Source organism: Ailuropoda melanoleuca, chromosome 7 (assembly GCF_002007445.2).
Source record: "Ailuropoda melanoleuca isolate Jingjing chromosome 7, ASM200744v2, whole genome shotgun sequence".
In the NCBI taxonomy this organism is placed as follows: domain Eukaryota; kingdom Metazoa; phylum Chordata; class Mammalia; order Carnivora; family Ursidae; genus Ailuropoda; species Ailuropoda melanoleuca.
The window spans coordinates 26,105,103-26,128,603 of NC_048224.1; the positions used below are offsets into that span (position 1 = coordinate 26,105,103).

At 40.6% G+C, this 23,501-nt stretch overlaps 1 protein-coding gene and 1 pseudogene across 3 annotated transcripts in view; both read left to right on the plus strand.

Annotated features, from left to right (window-relative positions):
* The first annotated feature begins 1,418 nt into the window (after positions 1-1,418).
* MELK (maternal embryonic leucine zipper kinase) overlaps positions 1,419-23,501 on the plus strand; it is a 90,487-nt gene continuing 68,404 nt past the window's right edge. The window contains exons 1-7 of one of the 3 annotated variants that reach the window (XM_011224565.3): positions 1,419-1,564; positions 9,389-9,484; positions 11,827-11,912; positions 14,829-14,945; positions 17,626-17,769; positions 19,618-19,686; positions 21,667-21,759. In XM_011224565.3, the coding sequence (XP_011222867.1) occupies positions 9,427-9,484; positions 11,827-11,912; positions 14,829-14,945; positions 17,626-17,769; positions 19,618-19,686; positions 21,667-21,759 (567 nt within the window). In that variant the 5' untranslated portion in view covers positions 1,419-1,564; positions 9,389-9,426. Of the gene's footprint in view, positions 1,743-9,388; positions 9,485-11,826; positions 11,913-14,828; positions 14,946-17,625; positions 17,770-19,617; positions 19,687-21,666; positions 21,760-23,501 lie in introns of all 3 variants that reach the window. The other 2 variants (XM_034664126.1, XM_019799308.2) reach the window with 2 other exon arrangements.
* Positions 18,800-19,384, plus strand: LOC105237484 (annotated as a pseudogene).

Consider the following 23,501-nt stretch of genomic DNA (forward strand, 5'->3'; position numbering starts at 1 on the left):
CGGGATCACGCCCTGAGTGGAAGGCAGACGCTTAACGACTGAGCCACCCAGGCGCCCCTCTGCTTGAAAATCTTTTATCCAGAACCCTATTGTACTTCATTGCAGTAAAATAATAATTATACACACACACACACACACACACACACCACACAGATATTGCTTCATGGGCAGGTAGAGCAGAGCAGAGAATTTTTAGGGCTGTAAAACTACTCTGTATGAACTATAGTAGTGGATACATGTCGTTATACACTTATCTAAAACCATAAAATGTACACACCAAGAGGGAACTCTGATGTGAACTACGGTCTTTGAGTGATAATATGTCAATGTAGGTTCATCAGTTGTAACGTATGTACTACTTTGGTGATTGGGTGAGGGATAGTGATAATGGGGGTGGTTATGCATGTGTGGGGGCATAGTTTTTAGGGTCCGTACCTTACCCTTAAGTTTGCTATGAACCTAAAACTGCTCTAAAAAAGAAATGTCTCTTTTGTTTTTTGAGGGGGAGAAACAGCGTGCGTGTGAGCTGGTGGGGGAGGGGCAGAGGGAGAGAGAGAAGCCCAACGTGGAGCCCGACTGGGGGCTCCATCTCATAACCCCGAAATCGTTTGAGCAGAAATCAAGAGTCTGCTGCTTAACTGACTGAGACACCCAGGTGCCCCAAAAAGTAATGTCTATTTTAAAAATACATATGCAAACTTATACTTAATGTTTTCTTTCCTGTAGCTGTAATTTTTTTTCTTCCAGGTAGAGTTACCATTACAATTGTAATTCATACAGACATGAAAATCAGATAATGATCGGACAGTGAACTGTGTTAGAAAGAATTCCATTGTGTGGCCGGGTTGGTGTTTATGGTACCTTCAGTTATCTAATGGACAGTTAATTTGACCCCAGGGCCGGGGGATGGGGTGTATTCCTGGTGGCCGCACATTTTAGTAAGATTTGGCGAGAGGAGAGATATACTTGTATTTGATTGGTGGGAGAAGGGCCGCTGGGCAAGGAGAGGACGAAATGAGAACCGTGAAGACTAACAACTTCTCTGCAGATCAATTTTAGGAAGCAGGGCGTAAGAAGGCTGAATTCTGTGGAAACTTTGTATGTCCACGCCGCCTGGAGAACCTTCACATGCCCTCCGGTGAAGGCGCACCCAGACAGAAGACCAAGGTCTTAGGTCACGTTAACGCTCCATGGTCACCTTCACATGTCCTCCGGTGAAGGCGTACCCAGACATAAGACCGAGGCCTTACGTCACCGGGCCTCGGCAGCCCCAGGGCCACTCCGCCGTCCCATTCCCGGTCCAGCCCTCACGGCTGCGGGTCCGACCGCGACCGCGCCCCCCCAACTCCCCGCCTCATCCGGACCCGGCGCCGCGCGCGCCCCCGCCGCGCCCCGCCCCTTCCGGCCCGGGAGTTTTGATTTCCTTGGCGGGCGGAAGCAGCCGGAACCCGAAGATCCCATAGCTTCTTAGAGGTTTTGGGCACTCGCTGCGTCGCTCGGGACGGCTGGCCGGCTCCAGTGTGCTTCTACCCGGCCCCGCCCCGCCCGGCCCTCAGTCCCTCAGGTCAGTGTCTCCCTGCGTAGGGCCGGGGTCCGGGCTGTGTGCGGTGCGGGGGAGCGGCGGCGCGAGCCCAGCTTGCTCCTGGCTCACAGGAGACTGGAGCATTTCCTCGGAACCCCACCTTACGAGCCCACTTCCCGGATGTTATAGTCAGGCTTTCCGACCCCCGGTTTTCTCCTCTGTAAGTGGCGATAATGATCGTACCCTACCTCAGGGTTATTGGTGAGGGGCAGGCAAAACGTTTGCCACGAAGGAGGCTGCGAGAGGTGTGAGTTCCCATTGCACGTTATGTGTTACCACTCCCTTTTCAGAGTCCAAATCCTTCCTCTTCCTTCACCTTCCTAAAGTAGTGGCTTAAGAGGCTCACACTAAAAGGTATATACCTTGACTGCTAAAGCAGTAAAAGGAGCAGCACCACCAAGAAACCGGTGGGAAAAAGGGAAACTCTAAGGGAGAGCATCCCAAGAAAGCGAACAGACCTGTAGCAGCTAGCATGAATAATTGTTCTTGAGCTTCACCTTTGATATTTCCCTTTGGTAGTGGAATGGGGGAAAGTGGCGGCGGGTTTCAGAGGTACCTGGAGTCTTGCTTAGAAGCCAGCGTTGCCTAACTTTTTCGTTCAAAATATGGTTTCTGTTTACTATGTTGTGTGGGAGAAATCGGAAACTCCCTTACTGCACCATCATGGGCTTCTTTCACCAGCGGATCTGACTTTCTTGTTTATCTACTGTGGACCAGCCAGATGGGCAGATGACTCCCTTAACGCCTTTAGGAATGAATGCCTCTTCGTTGGTGCTCCCAGAATCCTCTGCAAAGGAGCAGGACAGGATGTTAATTAAATGTATCAATTACAAGGCCACCTTATACGCCATTCGGTATTCTACTTCTTATTTGAAATATCCTCAGCGTCAGTATCTTACCAAGCTCATAGACGAGGTAAATGTATACCCGGTAGGTAATAGCATAGCCCAAATAATACCGTTAGTAAGAAATTGCTCCCAATTTGTTGCTCTCTATACAATTTAATGATAAATCTATTATCTAAGCATTTCCTTGTTGCCTCAGAGAAGTTCAAGATCCCAAATATACATGCCAGCTATTCTTCTATTTAGTTACTCCGAGAAGGACATCAGGTATCTGATTGGGGTCTTGTTTTCTTCATTATCCACAGTTGAGAGGCTGCCTTCCACATTGATCATATACCTCCTTTAGGTAGCTACAAAGTTAGGTTCCTCCAGTCCCATCCTTCCTATGTTCTTTATTTCCAAGCTCTAGAGGATAAACAGGGCACTTAAGAATATTTAGAGCCAGCTCCACAAAATTTAAAAACCAAGTGAACTCTGCTGTCATTATAGCAGTTCGAAGTGCAAACACTAGTTTTCTTTTACAGTAGCAAAAATGATGTTCCCTGGATTCAGTAGATATATTTGAGGCCCACATTTGTATTACTCATACAAAAACATGGTATAATTTGGCGGGGGGTAGGTAAAGAAGAAAGAGAAAGAGAAGGTGCTTGGTTCTGTCTTACATTGGCACAAGTTGATCTCTGCTAGTTGACTCAAGGCCATGACCTGGAAGTTCAAAACTCATTTGGGAGAAACCCATCAAGTTAATTGTGAATTCTTTTATCTCTCATCTGGGGAAATGAATTCCAATGTCATGCAAATGGTTGTCTCCTTCTGAGTGTGGCAACAAAGCCCAGTCCTTTGTATGGAATTTAGACACGTGCAGTTGGCAATTAGAATTCTTATATTTTGTGAGGCCTTTGTCCATTTCCATCTCATGGTTTTTAAACTTTGAAATGTCTTTTGGTGTTTCGTCTTCAGCCCCTGTGTTCTGAATACCCTAATACTGCCTTGGTTGGGGCTTTGTTCTCTAATGAACCCGATAACCTACTTTTATAGCAGGCAACTTTTTTTTTGAGGGTGGTGGTCACAGCACCTTCCTTTTTTTTTTTTTTTTTAAGATTTTATTTATTTATTTGACAGAAAGAGACAGCCAGCGAGAGAGGGAACACAAGCAGGGGGAGTGGGAGAGGAAGAAGCAGGCTCATAGCGGAGGAGCCTGATGTGGGGCTGGATCCCATAACGCCGGGATCACGCCCTGAGCCGAAGGCAGATGCTTAACAACTGCGCCACCCAGGTGCCCCAGCAGGCAACTTTCTAAACAGATTTATAGCCTGGTGTTCCCCCATTTCTAATCTTCTGCTCTTTCTCTTCTACCTCATCAGGATCCCAAAGATTTCTTTCTCTCTCTCTCCTTTTTTTTTTTTTTCTTTTTAAGGGAGAGTGTGTGAGCGGTGGAGAGGGGCAGAGGAGGAGAGAGAATCCTAAGCAGGCTCCAGGCCCAGTTCAGAGCCTGATGTGGGGCTCGATCTCATGACCCCGAGATCATGACCTGATCTGAAATCAAGAGTCAGACGCTTGGGGCACCTGGGTGGCTCGGTCGTTAAGCATCTGCCTTCCGCTCAGGGCGTGATCCCGGTGTTCTGGGATCGAGCCCCGCATCAGGCTCCTCCGCTGGGAGCCTGCTTCTTCCTCTCCCACTTCCTCTGCTTGCGTTCCCTCTCTCGCTGGCTGTTTCTCTCTGTCAAATAAATAAATAAAATCTTAAAAAAAAAAAAAAGAGACACTTAACNCTCTCTGTCAAATAAATAAATAAAATCTTAAAAAAAAAAAAAAGAGACACTTAACTAACTGAGACAGCCAGGCCCCCCCTTTTCTTTCTTTCTTTCTTTCTTTCTTTCTTTCTTTCTTTCTTTCTTGATTTTTTTTTTAAGATTTTATTTATTTATTTGACAAAGAGAGACAGTCAGCGGGAGTGGGAGAGGAAGAAGCAGGCTCCCAGCGGAGGAGCCTGATGTGGGGCTCCATCCCTGAATGCCGGGATCACGCCCTGAGCCAAAGGCAGACGCTTAATGACTGAGCCACCCAGGTGCCCCTCTTTCTAGATGTTATTTATTTTGAGAGAGAGAAAGACAAAGATCACAAACAGGAGGAGGAGCAAAGGGAGAGGGAGAAGCAGATTGCCCACTGAGCAGGGAGCCAGACTCGGGGCTCAATCCCAGGACCCTGGGATCATGACCTAAGCTGAAGGCAGATACTTAACTGACTAAGCCACCCAGGTGCNGGCCCCTTTTTTTTTTTTTTTTTTTTTTAATTTAAGAGATTTTACTTTTAAGTAATCTGTACACCCAGTGTGGGGCTCAGACTCACAACCATGAGATCAAGAGTTGCATGTTCCACTGACTGAGCCAGCCAGGTGCCCCCGGATCTCAGAGTTCTTGTGTTGACTATACTTTTACTGCTGTTGTTGCCTGTTTTGAAATTTCTTAGTCCTATGAACCCTGACTTTTTTGGGTGTGGTTCCAGTTTGTTCCCACCTTTGCCCCACTGACAAATACTCTTTAAAAGATTTCTGAATTAGTAGTGCTGTTAAGGATCTTTTTAATCCTGTGCCTCAGGTACCAGTGAGAATAAATATGACTTCTGTGATGTCTCCTTACCTGAAGTAACTTTTGCCACTCCAACGGAAGCAGAATATTTTATTTCCCCAACTTTCTGTGATCTGACTTTGTTCTTCCATTGCGCTACCCCATTCAGGCAGGTTCAGCTAGATTACAAGTTCATCCTGCTGATTAAGTTGGTCCAATGCCATCTCTTCCTAGGAGATGGCTATTTATTGGATCAGAACGTCTTTTGCCCATGATCTTTATCTTTCTTGCTGTAATAGCTTTGACGTTGAGATTAAAACTGGCTTTTTTTAGGCTGATGTTTTCCTTGAGTTTTAATCTTCCTTCCAAAGCTTCTGCTGTAGTGTTCTGTTCACGGACCAAATTTTCGAAGGGTTTTTACTTGCTGACAATAATTTATCTTTTATCTCTAAGTAAAATGATTCATGGAATCAGAGTGCTTTAGGCATTTTAAAAGGAGACTTAAAAAGATATTTGAAAAAATACTCTTTGCAGCTCTTGGGCTTTTGATTATTTCATTCAGTTTTTTCTCTACCTCAATTTAAGAAGATGCCCCATCCTCATTGTAGTAAGGATCTCCCTTTTTACTTTTTTTTTTTTTTTTAATAAACTCACCACACTCCTGAGATAGAACTCTCACTCTAGATCTTCCAAAGTCATGAGCATTTTTTTAAAAAAAGATTTTATTTATTTATTTGTCAGAGAGAGAGAGAGTGCGAGTGAGAGCAGCAGGCAGAGGGAGAAGCAGCTCTCTGCTGAGCAAGGAGCCTGATATGGGACTTGATCCCAAGACCCTAGGATCGTGACCTAGGATCATGACCCGAGCCGAAGGCAGATGCTTAACTCACTGAGCCACCCAGGCGTCCCGGTTATGACCATTTTTAAGGCTTATTAACGTGCTGGCCACTCAGCTCTGGATGAGATGGGATAAGGAACAGAGAACAGGAAGGTAGTGAACACGGTGCTGGCCACTCATCAATCCCAAGCCTTTGGCAGGCTTTCTAGAGCTCTGCCTGTTGGTGAAGGGGACTATCTGGCTCTAGAAATGAGCACTAGCACCAGGTTTCCACTACAAGAGGCAGTTATCAAGGTGGATGAGCCTTGCCCTTTCCAGGTGGAACTTCATTTCCCAAGTCCCAGTTGGATATGCATGTACTCACTTAATTTTTTGAGATGTTAGAGAGAATGGGGTCTGAGGATCCTGAACCCTGTTCTGCCATAGCTAGTCCACTGCTAGGTCCCCAAGGGAGATTTGTGCACAGGGGTCAGGCCAGGCAAAGGAGAATTTCCTTACTAGCTGGGTATGGGCTCAAACCCCTTTGTGAACTCTAGAGTCCTGGTGTGCTGTGCTGGATTATATGAGAGATTCTTTGTGCCTGGCTCAGTGACCTCCACTTCCCTGGGCTTCCTGATTCTTGCTTGGCTTTCTAAGGGGTGTTGGGTCATCTCTTCCCAAGGTTGAAATCCCCAGCTCTGTCCTTCCGTACCAGCCTCTGAGAAGGAGAGCCCTTTAGAGAAGCCATTTCTATATAGGTTCAGAGATCTTTCACCCCATGTCTACCCATAAAGAAAGCTCCACTTTGCAGTACTGAGACTCAAGTCTTAGGACTTGACCTATGTATATGTGAACACTTTTAGAAAATTTTAGAAATCTACTTCCTAGAAACTTTTACTTGTTTTACCTTTTTCTTCTTTCTTGGCTTTCATGAAGCTATATTCTTCTAATTCTTTTCTTTTTCCTTTCTGCCTTTTCCCACTCCTAACTATAGGCCTGGTATGGGGAAGACCTTAGCTGCCTACATTTTAAAGATTTGTCTTTCGCTTTTAAGTCTTTACACTAACTGTAATTGATTTTGTGTGTGATATGAGAGATCCAGTATTCTTTTTTTCCATGTGGCTAACCAATTGTCCCAGCTCCAAATCTGCATTTCCATTTGCTGGTACCCCTAAAAGCAGTTTCAGTTCAGTACATGTAGGTCTTTTTTGTCCCCCCGGGATCTTTGCACCTAAATTCCCTCTTTTCGGAATACTTTCTTCCTCTCCTTTTTGGGCTCACAACTCCTGTTGAGGCCTACTGACCAAAGACCACTAAACACATCTGTAGTAAAAAATTAGGAAGCTTACCTGATTTTTGAAAACAAAACAAACCCCCTCCCCCGCAAAAATTAGGTAATTCTTACCTTTCTGCAGCAAGAGAAACCATACTCCCTAGGAACCGAAAAGGGGCTTGAGGGTTTGAGTTGTGCTGGTGATTTTCAGAAGGATTAGGGAAGCAAGGACCAGTTTTAGAATGGTTACTGTCAAAGAGCTGTGGCATTTCAGTGGGTGGGTCTCTTAAGGAAGCAGGTGGTGGGAGGAAATCCTTGGTGAGAAAACAGCAGTCAGTCTAAGAAAGGATCATGATCATTTCAACAGCACCTCCGATTTGATTACCGGAGGGATGATTTTCTTTTTCTCACTTTTCATCCTTTGGATTGGATCTTGGCTTAAATATTACCTTCTCAGCAACCCATTCTGACCACTATTGCCTATTTCTTTCCCAGTGTTTATGACAACTTTTAATTATTTATTCTCTACTTATTTGCTTTTTGTCTTCTCTGCTGGAATGCAAGATTCATGAGGGCAGGGACCACATTTCTTTCCTTCTCCATTATAGAGTTAGTGTAAAATGCAGGTCTGACACATCATAGGTGCTCAGTAATTTCATCTGTATGATAAATGAAAAAAAAAAATTCAGGGTTGACAGTCTGACTACACTAGGACTTCTGCCTGATATACTGCTAATCTCTAGTTAAAGTCAACTAACAGCACATCCTCCACAGATGAGACAAAGCTGACATGATTGTGACCTTAGGTATTCATGTACACAACAAGGCCCTCCTCATCCCCATGATTTTTTTGTAATTCTACTTAATTTGAAAACTCAAAAAGACAAAATCAAATAAGATCTACCTAAGACTTTTACAGCTAATTTATATATATATATATATATATTTTTAAAGATTTTATTTATTTATTCGACAGAGATAGAGACAGCCAGCGAGAGAGGGCAACAAGCAGGGGGAGTGGGAGAGGAAGAAGCAGGCTCATAGTGGAGGAGCCTGACGTGGGGCTGGATCCCGTAACGCCGGGATCACGCCCTGAGCCGAAGGCAGACGCCCAACCGCTGAGCCACCCAGGCGCCCCTTATATATATTTTTTGATACATACTTAAGAGTATAGTTGACCCTTGAACAACACAGTTTTGAAATGTGTGGGTCTACTTATACATGGATTTTTTTTTTTAAGATTTTATTTCTTTATTCGTCAGAGAGCAAGAGAGAGAGCACAAGCAGGGAGAATGGGAGGCAGAGGGAGAAGCAGGCTCCCCACTGAGCAAGGAGCCCAACGTAGGACTCCATCCCAGGACCCAGAGATCATGACCTGAACCAAAACCAAGAATCAGATGCTTAACCCACTGAGCCACCCAGGCACCCTCTTCCTTATGATTTTCTTAATAACGTTTTCTTTCCTCTAATTTACCTTATTGTAAGAATTTAGTATATAATACATATGAAATACAAAATATGTGTTAATTGTTGATGCTATTGATAAGGCTTCCTGTCAACAGTAGGCTGTTAGTAGTTAAGTTTTGGGGGAGTCAAAAGTTATATGTGGATTTTTGACCATGCAAGGGAGTCCTTGCCCTTAACCCCTGTATGTGTGAGGATCAACTGTATATGTACACATGTAAATTGTGGAGCATAGTAATAAAATATGTATCTCATTATATGTTTCTTAAAATTGTATGTTATTGAAATCTTAATTTGCATTTCCCTGATGACTAATAAAACTGAACATTTTTTCATGTTTTTACTGGTCATTTGTGTTTTTTAATGAAATGCCTTTTTATTTCATTTGCTTTTTTCTTTTGGGTTGTCTTTTTCTATATTGTATATAATATATTCTGGATAAAAATATATTGTTTATAAGTGTTACAAATATTTTCTCACATTTATAGTTTTCTTTTTTTAAGACATGCAAAAGTTCTGAATTTTAATGTTTAATGTATGATTTTTTTTATGATTAGTACTTTCTGTATCTATTTAAAAGATTTTCTTCTGTCCTAAAATCACACAATATTCTTTAAAAATTTTTGAAGGTTTACCTTTCGTATATGCCTTTCCTTGATCTACAGTTGATTTTTATATATGGTATGAGATAGGAATCCTGTTTGTTTGTTTTACCATATAGCTGATCAGTTTTTCTGGTATCATTTATATGCCTATGACATATTTATATATGCACTTACAAGAGTGGAGGAGATAATCTCATAGTAGTTCCTTTTTTGATCATGTACTATTTCTGTCTTACAGGTTCTTTGTGTAATATTGTATAAACCTCCAGGAGGACTATGAAAGATTATGATGAACTTCTCAAATACTATGAATTATATGAAACTATTGGGACAGGTAATTGTTTTTTTCCGCAGAGGCAGAGGACAGATCAACTATTTGAGAATGTAGTGCATTTGGGCAGTCATGAGCTTTTCAGTATAATTTTAAAATTCTTCAACCTACTTTAGAAAGAAAAAGTGGAGCAAGAGAGAGGAGAGTAGTAGGAGAGGCCTAGTAGATCCTTTTATTTAGAATAAACGTCACTGGAGAGTTTTGAGGCAAGGAGTGATCTATCTGACCTTTGTTTTTAAGGATCACTCTGGCTGCTTGGTTGTGAAAAGCTTGGGCTGGAAAAGGCAGGGGCAGAAGCAGGGAGATGTTAGGAGTTTATTGCAGTAATTCAGGTGAGTGATGCTAGAGATGATGGTGACTTGAATGAGGGTGATAGCAGTGAAGGTAGTGAAAGGTTGGGATTCTGGTGGCTAGTGAAAGGGTGTGTGTGTGTATTTTAATTTATTGAGGTACAGCACAATAAAATATGCAAAGTACACTCGTCTTGATGGAGTTTTATATATACATCCACCTACATGTTCCCTGTTCAGATCAAGACAGAAAGTTTCCAGTCAGTACCTGCCTCTTTTCCCCCAAGTAACACTGACGTGTTTTGAAGACAGAGCCAATGGGGTTTGTTGATGGGTTGGATATAGAGTGTGCTACAAAAGAGAAGAGCTAAGGATGGCTCCCGGGTTTTTGGAAAATGTTGATTTGCCATTTACCGAGATGGGGAAGACCATAGGAGGGACTACCAGAAGCTTCTTTTTAGAAATGTTACGTTGGCATTCTTTTTTCTTTTTTCCTTTCTTTTCTTTTCTTTTCTTTTTTTTCTTTTCTTTCTTTTCTTTTCTTCTTTCTTTTTTCTTTTCTTTTCTTTTCTTTTTTTTCCTTTCCTTTCCTTTTTTTTTTTCTTTAAAGATTTTATTTATTCATTTGAGACAGAGAGATAGAGAGAGCATGAGCAGGGGAGAGGCAGAGGGAGAAGGAGAAACAGGTTCTCTGCTGAGCCAGGAGCCCAATGTGGGGCTCGATCCCAGGACCCAGAGATCATGACCTGAGCTGAAGGCAGATGCTTAACCATCTGAGCCACCCAGGCACCCCTCTTTTCTTTTTCTTTCTTTTTTTTTTTTTTTAAGATTTTATATTTGAGAGAGAGAGCAAGCACACACAAGCAGAGGGGGAGTTGTTCAGGGAGAGGGAGAAGCAGGCTCCCGCTGAGCAGGACCCTGGGATCATGACCTGAGCTGAAGGGAGAGGCTTAATTGACTGAGCCACCCAGGTGCCCCAAGTTGGCAATTTCTTTTAGATACTGATGTGTAGACATTTATCCAGCTTTTTTTTTTTTTAAAGATTTTATTTTATTTTTTTATTATTTTTTTTTTATTTATTCGACAGAGATAGAGACAGCCAGCGAGAGAGGGAACACAAGTAGGGGGAGTGGGAGAGGAAGAAGCAGGCTCATAGTGGAGGAGCCCGATGTGGGGCTCCATCCCATAACGCTGGGATCACGCCCTGAGCCGAAGGTAGATGCTCAACTGTTGTGCCACCCAGGCGCCCCGACATTTATCCAGCTTTTGATCCAGTTTTGAAACATAATATCCTGCTTTTGATCTAGTTTTAAAACTGAGTTGATGTTTCCTGTTGTCTTTTGTCTCAGCAACTTTATATTGTGTTCTAGTAGTGTTAATTGTAAAGCAAATTTAATTGCAATGTCAATTGTAAAGCAAATTTCTAAACAGCAAATTCTGTTTTCCTATTTCTTCAACCTAAAGTTAAAGATACTATTGTGGTAAAAAAAAAATCTTCAGCTAGGCAGTGGATGAGGAGAGGTTAGAGACATGGCTAGCACTTTGGAAGCAACAGGAAGAAAGAGCCACAAACTTCCAGGAAAATATGGATTGATAGAGCCTTTTTTTTTTTTTTTAAAGATTTTATTTATTTATTTGACAGAGAGAGAGACAGCCAATGAGAGAGGGAACACAAGCAGGGGGAATGGGAGAGGAAGAAGCAGGCTCCCAGCAGAGGAGCCTGATGTGGGGCTCGATCCCAGAACACAGGGATCATGCCCTGAGCCAAAGGCAGATAGATGCTTAATGACTGAGCCACCCAGGCGCCCCTGATAGAGCCTTTTAAATGCAAATGGAGGGGCACCTGGCTGGCTTAGCTGGAGTGTGCAACTCTTGATCTTGGGGTTGTGAGTTTGAGCCCCTCATTGGATATTGTGGTTACTAAAAAAATAATATCTTAAAAAAAAGAAAATAAAAGCATGTGGGAAGGTTTTGTGCCTGTGTCCTCAGGTTGCTCTGATGATGATTTTAGGTTACTCTTGCTTATCTCTTCATAATATGTTTTCCTATACTTAGGTGGCTTTGCAAAGGTCAAACTTGCCTGCCATATCCTCACTGGAGAAATGGTAGCTATAAAAATCATGGATAAAAATGCACTAGGGGTAAGTTTAAAATTATTTAAAAAATATGTATAGATCAGTTTTGTAAATTAAAACCTGAATTTGCTTGAATGTTCTGGTTACTACTTTTTTTTTTTTTTTTAAAGATTTTATTTATTTATTCAACAGAGATAGAGACAGCCAGCGAGAGAGGGAACACAAGCAGGGGGAGTGGGAGAGGAAGAAGCAGGCTCATAGCGGAGGAGCCCTGATGTGGGACTCGATCCCATAATGCCAGGATCACGCCCTGAGCCGAAGGCAGACGCTTAACCGCTGTGCCACCCAGGCGCCCCTGGTTACTACTTTTATGAGAATCATCTTTCTATAGCTTTTCTTTTTTTGGCTTGTTTTTTAAATTGCCAGTTATGTATAAATCTCTGGTTTTAGAACCAGGGAAGGGCAATTTAATTTTAATGCTGGGCAGTGGTACACATCTGCAGTCAGTAGGATCCATTCTCTTACAGTTGTTTCATAGTCTTTCATGTGTTTCTGGGTATTAATATCTCCCCATGACACCGTTACTAAATATTGATCTCTTTTTACTATCGGTAGATCTTAGTCCTAGAATTTTATTCAAAGTGACCTTAGAAATTATCTCATGAAATCCTTTTTGTAATCAGCCTCTTTCTCTTCTACATGGATGCCTCCAGGATTGAGCTGCTCATTACCTCTTAAGCAGCCCATTCAACCAATATGTGGTCTTGGTTTTAATGTACCTAAAATTTTTTGTTTTTATATTAAGGGAAGAAATGTCTCTTTTGATGGTCTTTTTTGGGCCTGTTATACCCCTTTCCAGTGTTCGAAGTCACCCTGAGTGGTCTTTTGTTTTTAATTCTTTTACCTTTCCCTCATATGGTTTGGTTTCTTTGTTTTTTTTTTGTTGTTGTTGTTGTTGTTCTGGTCTCCTTCTGTTGGGAATTCACTAGTCTCATAGTATGGATCTGTGGCCCTTTCTTTTTCTTGAAGTTGAGTTAGAAAACATTAAAAAAATCATTTTTCTCTCTAACTAAAAACCCTGGGTGTTGAAAACATTTTTTCTTGTGGATTAAGTTAGCATTATAATTAGTAGTAGTGTAAAACAGCACAAACATTTTATAAATGTTGATAATTATCAAACATAAAAAATAACAGTTTACTGAAAATACATTTTAAAATTAGACACTTTGGACTTCTTTTGGTCTCCCTTATTGGAATGAGACAGAATTTAACATCAATTCTTACCTTATTTATTTTTCTTATTTTTTATTTTTAAGGAAAGAAGTGCTGGTTAACATACATAGATAAGTCAGAGGGAATGTGAGGAGTTTTATTATTGCAGTATCACTCAATTCTTTGACGATTAGTGACTAATCAGAACCTATTTTTAATAATCTATCAACCAACAATTCAGGTTCTCCTCCAGTGTTTTTGTTTTTCATTGTTCAGTATTGTATTTATTAAACTAATAAAAAAGCATTGAAAACCATTTTTCGTGAGCATTTAAAGCATTGATTACAAATCTGATTAATTTAATCCCCTTAAGCAATTTAAACTTCAGTTATAACTTCAGTATGCCTTATTCATATGAATACTATAAATGCTTTAATAACAAACTATGAAATGTTTTTCCAAAATGTATTACTACACTGATACTCAAAACTTATTCTAAAGCATCAATATAATGATGTTAATTCATTATTTCTAAACTTGTTTTTTTGTTTTTTGTGTTTTTTTTTGCTTATTTTAGTTACTTCCTAGGACTTTAATTATATTTTTTTTCTTCCAGGGTTTTAGTTATCAGATTCCCACTCCTCCCAAAAGAGAGGAAAAAAAGATTGTCATTTTTTTTTTTTAAAGATTTTATTTATTTATTTGACAGAAATAGAGACAGCCAGCAAGAGAGGGAACACAAGCAGGGGGAGTGGGAGAAGAAGAAGCAGGCTCATAGCGGAGGAGCCTGATGTGGGGCTCGATCCCACAACGCTGGGATCACGCCCTGAGCCAAAGGCAGACGCCTAACCGCTGTGCCACCCAGGCGCCCCAAAGATTGTCATTTTGAAATAGTCAAATTTACAGTTGATCCTGGTCAAGACCTGACATCTATATGGTCCGACATAATTGGATGTTAAGCCACTGATCATTAGATTGAGCCTCTTTTTACAATAAAGTTTTACGTGTTATTTCATGGATATCTAGATTTCTGTCTTTAATATGGACTTGGAAATTTTTTTCAGCTTGGCTCTTCCCCCTTTCCAACTAACTTTGTGTTTTGAAAAATTTTAAGCCCATAGAAAAGGTAGAAGATTGAGACAGTGAAGACCTGCATATTTTTCACCTACATCACCAGTTTTTATTTTATTTATTTATTTATTTATTTATTTATTTTAATAGATTTTATTTATTTATTTGACAGAGATAGAGACAGCCAGCGAGAGAGGGAACACAAGCAGGGGGAGTGGGAGAGGAAGAAGCAGGCTCATAGCGGAGGAGCCTGATGTGGGGCCCGATCCCATAACGCCAGGATCACACCCTGAGCTGAAGGCAGACGCTTAATCACTGTGCCACCCAGGCGCCCCCATCACCAGTTTTTAGCTCAGCATGCTTCTTGAAGGGACACTGCTAAGACTGAAAATGGTAGTGCAGGCATGTCTCTGTTATTTTCCTTGTTTGGAATGCTAACCTTCTAAGGGAGTCTGAGATTGTTTTGATTTTTCTGGATATTGTACTATTGACCCACATCAAACTTGTCTTTCATAAAATCCTCAAGGCTTTTTTTTTTTATGTACATACAAATAATTTTTGGTATATTTTTCTGTGCTTTTGAACAATTTGTTCTGAGGCTATTGGTTGCTTTTCCTACTCAGTATTAAAGCTGTTGACTTTAATGCTTGGTGTACTTCCCAAATAGGTTTATTGCTCATGTAATGTGTTTTGTCACAGAGTGATTTGCCCCGGGTCAAAACGGAGATTGAGGCCTTGAAGAACCTGAGACATCAGCATATATGTCAACTCTACCATGTGCTAGAGACAGCCAACAAAATATTCATTGTTCTTGAGGTTAGTAGAATGGTCTAGAGACTTAAAGGTATTTGGTCACTGTCTTAGTCTGTTTGGGCTACTATAACAGATGTCACGGACTGGATAGTTTATTTTTCACAGTTCTGGAGGCTGGAAATTCCAAGGTCAAGGCACTGGCATGGTCAGGTGAGGGCCCTCTTCTGATTCATAGCTAGTGCCTTCTTGCTGTGTCCTTAATGGTAGAGGGGCCACGGGATCTCTCTGGAATCTCATTTATAAGAACATTAATTCCATTCATGAGGGCTCCACCCTCATCTCCTAATCACTTCCCAAAGGCTCCACCTCCTAGTACCATCAGCTTTTGGGGGTTAGGATTTCTACATACCAATTTTGTGGGGGAAATCAAATATTCAGACCATTTCTATTCACTTTATTAATAGTTAAGGGAAAAGTATGTTTCACCTGAAAGATTAAGAGAAATGTTAAGTGGCTTACCTGTTTGAGTTCTGTCTAAAACAATTTAGATTAAGTAGATGTATAAAATAAGTTGGAGATTCATTGTAAACGCATACTTTCCAATATACTTCTAATAGGGTTAGGATTAATGAACAGAATATGTTAGAATTTGTTCCTAGAGGGCAGGATCCATTTCAGTTTTACATGGCATATTAGTCTAGGGCTGCCATAGCAAACTACCACAAAGTTGGTGATTTAAAACAACAGAAACTTATTGTCTCACTGTTCTGGAAGCCAGAAGTCTGACATCAAGGTGTGGGCAAGGTTGGTTTCTTCTGGAGAATCTGTTCTGTGCTTCTTACCTAGTTTCTGATGGTTACTGACAATCTCTGGCATTCCTTAGCTTGTACCACTCCAGTCTCTGCCTCTGTCTCTAAATGGCATTTTCTTTTTTCTTTTTTTAAAAGGAGAAAGGACATTTTCTTTCTTTCTTTCTTTCTTTCTTTCTTTCTTTTTCTTTCTTTCTTTTCTTTCTTTTCTTTCTTTTCTTTCTTTTCTTTCTTTTCTTTCTTTTCTTTCTTTTCTTTCTTTTCTTTCTTTTCTTTCTTTTCTTTCTTTTCTTTCTTTTCTTTCTTTTCTTTCTTTTCTTTCTTTTCTTTCTTTTCTTTCTTTTCTTTCTTTTCTTTCTTTTCTTTCTTTTCTTTCTTTTCTTTCTTTTCTTTCTTTTCTTTCTTTTCTTTCTTTTCTTTCTTTTCTTTCTTTTCTTTCTTTTCTTTCTTTTCTTTCTTTTCTTTCTTTTCTTTCTTTTCTTTCTTTTCTTTCTTTTCTTTCTTTTCTTTCTTTTCTTTCTTTTCTTTCTTTTCTTTCTTTTCTTTCTTTTCTTTCTTTCCTTTCTTTCCTTTCTTTCCTTTCTTTCCTTTCTTTACTTTCCTTTTGTTTATTTGACAGCCAGCGAGACAGGAAACACAAGCAGGGGGAGTGGGAGAGGAAGAAGCAGGCTCCCAGCAGAGGAGCCTGATGTGGGGCTCGATCCCATAACGCCAGGATCACTCCCTGAGCTGAAGGCAGACGCTTAACGACTGCGCCACCCAGTCTCCCCCTAAATGGCATTTTCTTATCTGTGTGTCTTTGTCCAGATTTCCCTTTTCATGTAATAACACAGTCATTGGATTAGGGTTCACCCTGGTCCAGTATGACTTCATTTGGACTTGATTGTATCTACAAAGACCTAAATAATGTCATTTATATTGGTACCTGATGTTAGGACTTGTACATATCTTTTTGGGGGGCATAGTTCAACTCACAGCCTATAGGTACCTTTCAATATACGAGTTATATGAATCAGACTCTTTCAAGTTTTAGCTACCCTTTTGGGTCTGAAATGTAAAGTCTTTAGAACTTCCATCATTCATCTCTTGTTTCATTTTCTTTAGTCTCAGCCAAATAATTTGTAACTGCATATCGTTTTCATAGATTAGCTCTATTTCAAGAGCACATTTTAAAATTCATAATGTTGGGACACCTGGTTGGCTCAGTCAGTTAAACAGCCAGCTCTTGATTTCAGCTCAGGTCATGATCTCGGGGTCCTGGGAAGAGCCCTGCATCAGGCTCTGCATTTAGCAGGGAGTCTGTTTGAGGATTCTCTCTCTCTCTGCCTCTGCCCCTCCCTCTGCTTGTGCTCTCTCTCTCTCAAAAAATAAAATAAATAAAAAAGATGAGAATGGGTTTTAGTACTTTGCTATAGAAATACAAAACCCTGAATGGACTTAAAAATCATAGTGTTAGGGTGCCTGGGTGGCTTGGTCAGTTGAATGTCTTATTCTTGGTTTTGGCTCAGGTCATGATCTCAGGGTCTCTGGATGGAGCCCTGTGTTGGGCTCTGCATTTAGTGGGGGAATTTGCTGGAGATTCTTTCTCTCCCTCTCCCTCTGGCCCCCCACCCCCTACTCTTGCACTCTCACTTACTCTTTCTCGAATAAATAAATAAATCTTAAAAAAAACACACACACAGTGTTTTTTGGTTCTGCTTCTATTTACTAGTCATAAAGCTGCTTGAGACCATAAAACTGCTATTGATCTCTTCTGGAGTAATTGTTGACTTGTTTGATCCTGAGAAGATATTTTTGAATATGCCTCACTTGTTTTCCTTGCCTTGAAGTTGAATTAATAGTATCTCTGAGTTAAGTAAAATTTTTTGTTTTAATTCCCCTGGAGTGTTTTTCTGGATAATAACAACATCTCTGTGTCTCTGTTGTTACTGAAGTATTGCCCCGGGGGAGAGCTGTTTGACTACATAATTTCCCAGGATCGCCTGTCCGAGGAGGAGACCCGAGTTGTCTTCCGGCAGATAGTTTCTGCGGTTGCTTATGTGCACAGCCAGGGCTATGCTCACAGGGACCTCAAACCAGTAAGTGGCTGTCACACATGCTGTCCTGAGAGTTCAACACCATTTACCAGTAATTACTAGTTTTCCAAATGTTGTTCTGTTTATAGTCTATCTTGGCTTCTTTTTTCTTCCACTCATAATGGATCACTTTTTTTTTTCTTTTTTCCTTTTGACTGCCGGTAGGCTTTTGGGGCATACTTGATTATTGGCATTCTATATATTTGTCAGTTGTGGGCAACACTACGAATGTCTTTGTAATCAGCTGGGGAATATAAATCTCAGGATTTTATCTCTCGCAAAGAAGAGTTTTGAGTATTTTCTTCGAGAATATTGTCATTGAATATTTTCCCCTCAATACTCTTTTCCTGACCTCATCGTCTTTAATTTTAATTCCATTATGCCTCAGAAGGGAACAGTTCAGTGGAATGAACAGACTCTAATTTTCAGGAACAGAATAAAAATGTGAATACTCTTAAGTCTGCAGGCTCTAATATGGGTAATGGTGAACGTGGATTTTATGTTATTTGATATTAGGGTCAGGAACCTAGGGGCGCCTGGGTAGTGCAGTCATTAAGCGTCTGCCTTTGGCTCAGGGCATGATCCCGGCGTTCTGGGATGGAGCCCCACATCAGGCTCTTCCGCTGGGAGCCTGCTTTTTCCTCTCCCACTCCCCCTGCTTGTGTTCCCTCTCTCGCTGGCTGTCTCTCTGTCCAATAAATAAATAAATCTTAAAAAAAAAAAAAAAGAAACCTAGAATTGGTTGGCAAAATATGGCAATGTTGCTATCCTTTTACCTCAGTTTATACCCAACCCTTTGCTTTGAGTTCATTCTTTTGGTTTGGCACATATTGTGTTTGCTTGTAGTTGAACCTCAGAGCACCAAGGAGAAAATGGTTTATGCTGAAGTGTCTTGAGGGGAAGCAGGATATTTATCAACATTCTTCCTCTTCCCTTTCTGTACTTCTTGTCATTTCATTCTTTTTTAATGATTTTCATTCTGTTGTTCCCAGGCCGTTTGATATAAACAATCTTAAATCTTATTTATTGGTTTTGCTGCTGCCTGGACTACATCACGCAGAGCCTCCAGTGGCAGGGTCTGCAGGCAGAAATATAACTGGACAAAGAGTTTTAGAAGAGCGGAAAATGCTTATCATATGGAAGCAGAGGCCTGCATTACATTTACTGAATTTGGAAAAATACAAAATATTGTAACTTGCTTGTTGAACAGCTAGGTAGCTCTGCTGTCATCAGCCAACTCCAGTTCTGTTATACTCCAGGTTCTGTTGAGAATCTCAGATAGCGGGCCTGTCTTGTTGTGAACGTGTGGTGCAAAGGCAAGAAGTCTGTAACTTGTTGGCCAAACTCTAGGAAAACCTTTATTCATCAAAGAAGAAAGAAAAGAATGGGAAGGCTAAATAGATAATCCCCAGTCGTGCAGACTTTCAGGTTCATTAACCGCACAATAAAAAACCACAAGTGCAAAATATACGCTGCTTCAAAAGTATTTGTAACTCTTGAAGTAAAGAGGAAAGAGAAGAAAAAAAATCTCTTGAAATTCCAGCCAAAATATATTGTGTTTGCATCTTTTTGTTTATTTTTATACTTTTTAAAATGTTTGCTTTTATCCCAAATATAAATAGTGTATAGTATATAAAGTGTTTCTCCCCTAAAAATCTGTCAATCCTTGAATACCTAAATTTCCTTTCTATTTTTAAAAGCTTATGATGGGAAATACTGTGGAAATAAATGTCTTATATGTGAAAAAAAATCTTATTTATTTAGAAATCGTTTTTAGAAATGGCTAGAGGTAGGATGTGATATAAGGAAGTCAATACACAGTTAATGAAAAAAAAATCTTTGTTTTCCCAGGAAAATTTGTTGTTTGATGAATATCATAAGGTAAAGCTGATTGACTTTGGTCTCTGTGCGAAACCCAAGGTAAGTACAGAAATCAAAATGCATTTATTTCCTTTGTAAATACACCTCTTAGTATGTTATCTTGCAATGACTTCCCCTTAGCCTTTATTGAGCGTTGTTGCATCCATTAAGAATGCTAAATTTCGTCCCTTTTAGAAGTTCTCTAGATGATTCTTTTTTTTTTTTTTTTTAAAGATTTTATTTATTTATTTGACAGAGATAGAGACAGCTAGCGAGAGGGGGAACACAAGCAGGGGGAGTGGGAGAGGAAGAAGCAGGCTCATAGCAGAGGAGCCCTGATGTGGGGCTCGAACCCATAACGCTGGGATCACGCCCTGAGCCGAAGGCAGATGCTTAACCGCTGTGCCACCCAGGCGCCCCTCTAGATGATTCTAATACACCAAGATTGAGAACCACTGCTCTAGGTGCAGGGTTGGTCCTGCTGAAGATCCCATGGGTATGCTGTGAGAGAATTTGCAGTGCCAAGGTGACATGAGGTCATTACAACATGAATTCTGAATTGATCATGTGTTTGCAGTTTGAGTATGTTGCCACTAGATGATGCTTTTGTTCATTTAAATAGGAGTTTTGGGAATTTAGTGCAAGTCTTTCTTTGTTATCCAAATGGTTATATAATTAACAGTTACATTTTGAGAGACAATCCCCTTTCTTTATGAAAGAATGAAGGAAGAAGTCCATTTGCACTTTTGAATTTATACTGTTCTCTATTTCCTTAATTTGCACTTCACAGTTAAGTACGGGTGTTCTCTAGTGTACCTTCTCTTTGAGGTGACTTTGAACTTTCCAGCTGTGCTGTCTGCAGAGCTCCTGTGTGGCTGCCTGTTGGAGGCTTCCTCCTGAGTTCTCTAATGATGGCACTCACAGTCTCTAAAATGAGCTGTCTACACTCATTAAGAATGTGGAAATTGCAGACCTGTCTCAGCTCTTGTAGTCCCATGATTATTTCCTGCCCCAATCAGAATTAGCGAAATGCAAAGGGAAGCAGATTTTGCCCCTTCAGCTCAATGTTTGATTCTTTCTGATTTTCCTCTCCTTCACTTGGCTCTTCAGAGATTGTCAGTGGAGCCTTGGGTCTGGGAGCCAAAAGCTAGAATGCATTTTTTTGATCGGCAGCCATGTAAAGAAACATATTTTAAGCAGATAAACTGGGCTAAGTCATGTTCTCCACAGGAGGCGGCGGAGAAGGTTTGTGGCAGACTCCATTAGCTTTTACTTATGGCTGCCACAGATTCGACCCACGCAGACACCATCTAAAAAAAGCAGGGTTGTCTGGGAGAGGATTGCCTCCGCTTTCTGCTGTGGAGCTCACTTCTGGGCATGTTGTTGCAGTTGTAAATGAAATTTCACGATTTCCCAAGTCGTTTGCAAGTCGTAAGACTGTACAAGCATTGAGTAGTCATATCATTTGCGTTGTGTCTTGAGGTGTCTGTGGGAGAGCAGAGGGTGTTGAGCACATTCCTCATCTTCACAGGTCTGGGAGCTTGGGCTGTGATCTGCTTTATAACTGGTTCTAGAAAACAGACTCCTAAGGCACTGTTTGTTGCAGCAGATTCCTCTCTCCCCTTTCAGGGAAGAGAAGCTTCTGTATTTGTAAAGACTTGGTATTTGAGATAGGGTCCAGGAAAAAAATGGTCCCTTTTCTTTGAGTACTTGGGGGGTGGGAAGACATGGGTGCTTGGATGTCTGCTAAGCTGGTGAGTATTTGAATAGACAGCTAGGAAAGTATGAACCTGACTTGACTGAGCTAAGGGGAAAAGGATTTTGTTCATGCCAGGTTGTAGTGGTGTTGGAAATCCAGAGAAGAGGGAAGCACGTGTGTGCATGCATATAGGCAGAGTATTGCGTTGGCAGCAGAGTCTCTTATTCTTTGGGGTAATTCTTCGTCTAGCTTCTCTTTGTTTGAGCCGAAAGAATGTTTATCAAGGTTTTAATTTCTTAAGGGCTGTAACTAATGAGTCTTTCATTTTTTCTTATTGGCAGGGTAACAAGGATTACCAACTGCAGACATGCTGTGGGAGTCTTGCTTATGCAGCACCTGAATTAATACAAGGCAAATCCTATCTGGGGTCAGAGGTAATCATTCATTGATTAATTCAGTATATAATCAGTATACATTTATTGGAGACTGATAGTGAGTCAGGCATTGTGCATTGGGGATATTAAAGTAAGCTAAGAAATGTTCTTGTTCATCAAAGCATTCAGTTTATTCAGAGAGTAAGATATAAAGTAACACATGAAATGAATAACTTGCAATAAATATAATAATACATAGTATACTTGTGAAGCAAGGATGCATTTCTGGTGTCCTTGTTGTGGATGCTTTTGTGTTAAACAGTACCATAGTTTAGACTGCTTAGTCCCGCCAGGTAGAGCACAAGGCCAGGGTTATAGGCTTAGTTTTCAGAGATGCTGGCTAGCTCTGAGAAAACTTGTACTTTGTTCATAGCCACCTATTTGAGGCCAGCAGTCCTGTGTAGGAGGCCCAGGCTCAAAAGGCCTGGGAATTGCCTGTTTTACTTACCATTTGCTACTACAAGCTAGTCAGTCCTTTCCAGTCTCTGGATTACTAATTTGCTGATGTTAATATCATAAGGAAAACAAGGTTTAGTTATCAAAGGCTCAGGATATGCTGGATTGAACAGTTTTTTTCAGCTCAGGACATCTCCAAATCTTTTTTTTTTTTTTTTTTTAAGATTTTATTTGTTTATTTGAGAGAGAGAGAGAGAGCAGAGAGCACAAGCGGGGGTGGGAGGGTGGATGGACGGAGAGGGAGAAGTGATGCGGGGCCCGATCCCAGGACCCTGAGATCATGATCTGAGCCGAAGGCAGACGCTTAACTGACTGAGCCACCCACGCAGCCCTGGAGATCACCCCTGGACATCTCCAAATCTTTAAAACGTTCTTGTACAATGTTGTCCTTTGGGGAGCATCACAGAGAGCAGCTGATCTTGATTTGCTTTGCCTACAGAGTCCTCTTTTTATGTGAAGCATCTTTTGGAGCTAGTGTTATGTCAGAGAAACTTTGACATGTTCATTTACTTAATTTATAAGAAGAGAAGGTGGGAACTGACTTGTTTTGGTGACTTTTTATTTGGATATAATCTCAAACTTACAGAATAGTTGCAAATGTGGAATGAGGAACTTCTGTATACGTTTAGTCATATTCACACTTATTTACATTTTTCCCTAGTTGCTTGATCATTCTCTATGTTTGTATATATGCATATTCTTTTTTTGAACCAACTAAGTTTTAGACCTCATACCCTTTAAGATTAAGTACTATATATATATTTCCTAAAAGTGAGAACCTTCTCTTTTATACCCACACTTTAGTTCTCAAAATCAGGGAATTTAACATTGATACAACTTACTTAATTCATAATTCGTATTCCCATGCTGCTAATGTCTTCAAGGCTTATCCATGTTGTAGCATGTGTCAGAATTTTTTTCCTTTTTAGGGGTGTCTCTGTGGCTCAGTTGGTTAAGCACCTGCCTTCATAAATAAATAAGTAAAATCTTTTAAGTCCACAAAAATCCTTTGGAATGAGTACTGTTGCTCATTTCATTAAGGTAAAGAAGTTGAGGAAATTGAGGCTCAGAAATTTAAGCGCCTTCTCAGGGTCACACAGCTGGTAACTATAGGTCAATATTTGAACTGAGTGAGGCTTTCCTGCGTACCCTTACTCTTTCTCTCTCCTCTCTCTCTCTTTTTTAGTGTATAATAATTTTTTTTAAAGATTTTATTTATTTATTTATTAGAGAGAGAGTGAGCATGAGTCAGGGGCAGAGGCAGAGGGAGAAGCAGACTCCCTGCT